The sequence below is a fragment of the Sinocyclocheilus grahami genome, unplaced genomic scaffold (assembly GCF_001515645.1).
Source record: "Sinocyclocheilus grahami isolate Dianchi unplaced genomic scaffold, SAMN03320097.WGS_v1.1 scaffold43172.1, whole genome shotgun sequence".
In the NCBI taxonomy this organism is placed as follows: domain Eukaryota; kingdom Metazoa; phylum Chordata; class Actinopteri; order Cypriniformes; family Cyprinidae; genus Sinocyclocheilus; species Sinocyclocheilus grahami.
The window spans coordinates 1-1,148 of NW_015524380.1; the positions used below are offsets into that span (position 1 = coordinate 1).

The 1,148-nt window shown below is 40.2% G+C and overlaps 1 protein-coding gene across 1 annotated transcript; it reads left to right on the forward strand.

Annotated features, from left to right (window-relative positions):
• Positions 1 to 6: 6 nt before the first annotated feature.
• Positions 7 to 1,016, forward strand: LOC107580753 (alpha N-terminal protein methyltransferase 1B-like; the record flags this gene model as incomplete). The annotated part of the gene is made up of 2 exons (XM_016266397.1): positions 7 to 205; positions 709 to 1,016. Coding segments are annotated over 2 exons (456 nt in total), but the record flags the coding sequence as incomplete, so codon positions are not given.
• Between the last annotated feature and the right edge of the window lie 132 nt (positions 1,017 to 1,148).

Consider the following 1,148-nt stretch of genomic DNA (forward strand, 5'->3'; position numbering starts at 1 on the left):
ATCGGGAGGGTGTCTAAAGGAGTTCTGTTTCCTGTGTTTGAATCCATGGAGATGCTTGACATGATGGAAGAGTTCATCCTCCACGCTCATGAGGTTTACCTCGGAGATTACGCAGACCGAGTGGAGGCCTACTACCTTTACAATCTGCAGGAATTCAGCCCACCTACAAAGAGATACGATGTCATCTGGCTGCAGTGGGTTGCCTGTGAGTGGATGGATTGTTTTCATGGATTATTTTATGTTATGTAACATATATTTTACAGTAATGTTTTGTCTGCAATTACTATTTTAATTTGACCTGTGTTTTCTGCCCACCTACATTTGCTTATTTTAGTAGGTCCAGGCTATCTTTGCCCATTTGCTGTAATGAGAGCAGCTGAATGCTAGTCAGAGTCTTTTGTTTCAGTATACAGTTTCATCTCCCTCACTGCAGTCTGTGTACATTTGACACAGACGGCACAGATATCTATATAAAACTGCCCAAAACCATATAAAGACTTTGGTGCATGGTGACAGATTTTTTAAGACCTAAGTGACTCGACAACTAGTTATATAAAATGTAAAGAATTCTGGACTTCATGCAGCTGTTGCTCAGCTTTACATAAACACTATCTGCTAAATGAGTTTTGGACTGTGGACATTTTGAAATTTACACACTTTCTTTTTGTCAAGAATTACATGATTCATCAACTATTTTACATTTCTCAGGTCATCTTACTGATAAGGACCTGATGGAGTTTTTAATGCGTGCTAAGCAGAGCCTGAGGCCCAACGGTGTGATCTTCATTAAGGATAACATGGCGCGGCAGGGATGCAAGCTGGACCCCATTGACAGCAGCATCATTCGCCACCTGGACATCATGAAGAACATCATTCAGACAGCAGGCCTCACCATACTGGACATGGAAAAGCAGGAAGGCTTTCCTGAGGCTATCGTGCCTGTATGGATGATCGCCATGCGCTGAAGGAAATAATTTTTTTAGATGGTTAGGTTGTAAATGCATCTAAGTATAGTATATATTATAAAAGCATACAAATAAAAAAAAATGTATTCCATTTACCAGCTTATATGTGACCCTGGAGCACAAAACCAGTCTTAAGTCACTCGGGTATATTTGTAGCAATAGCCAAAAACACATTGTATAGGT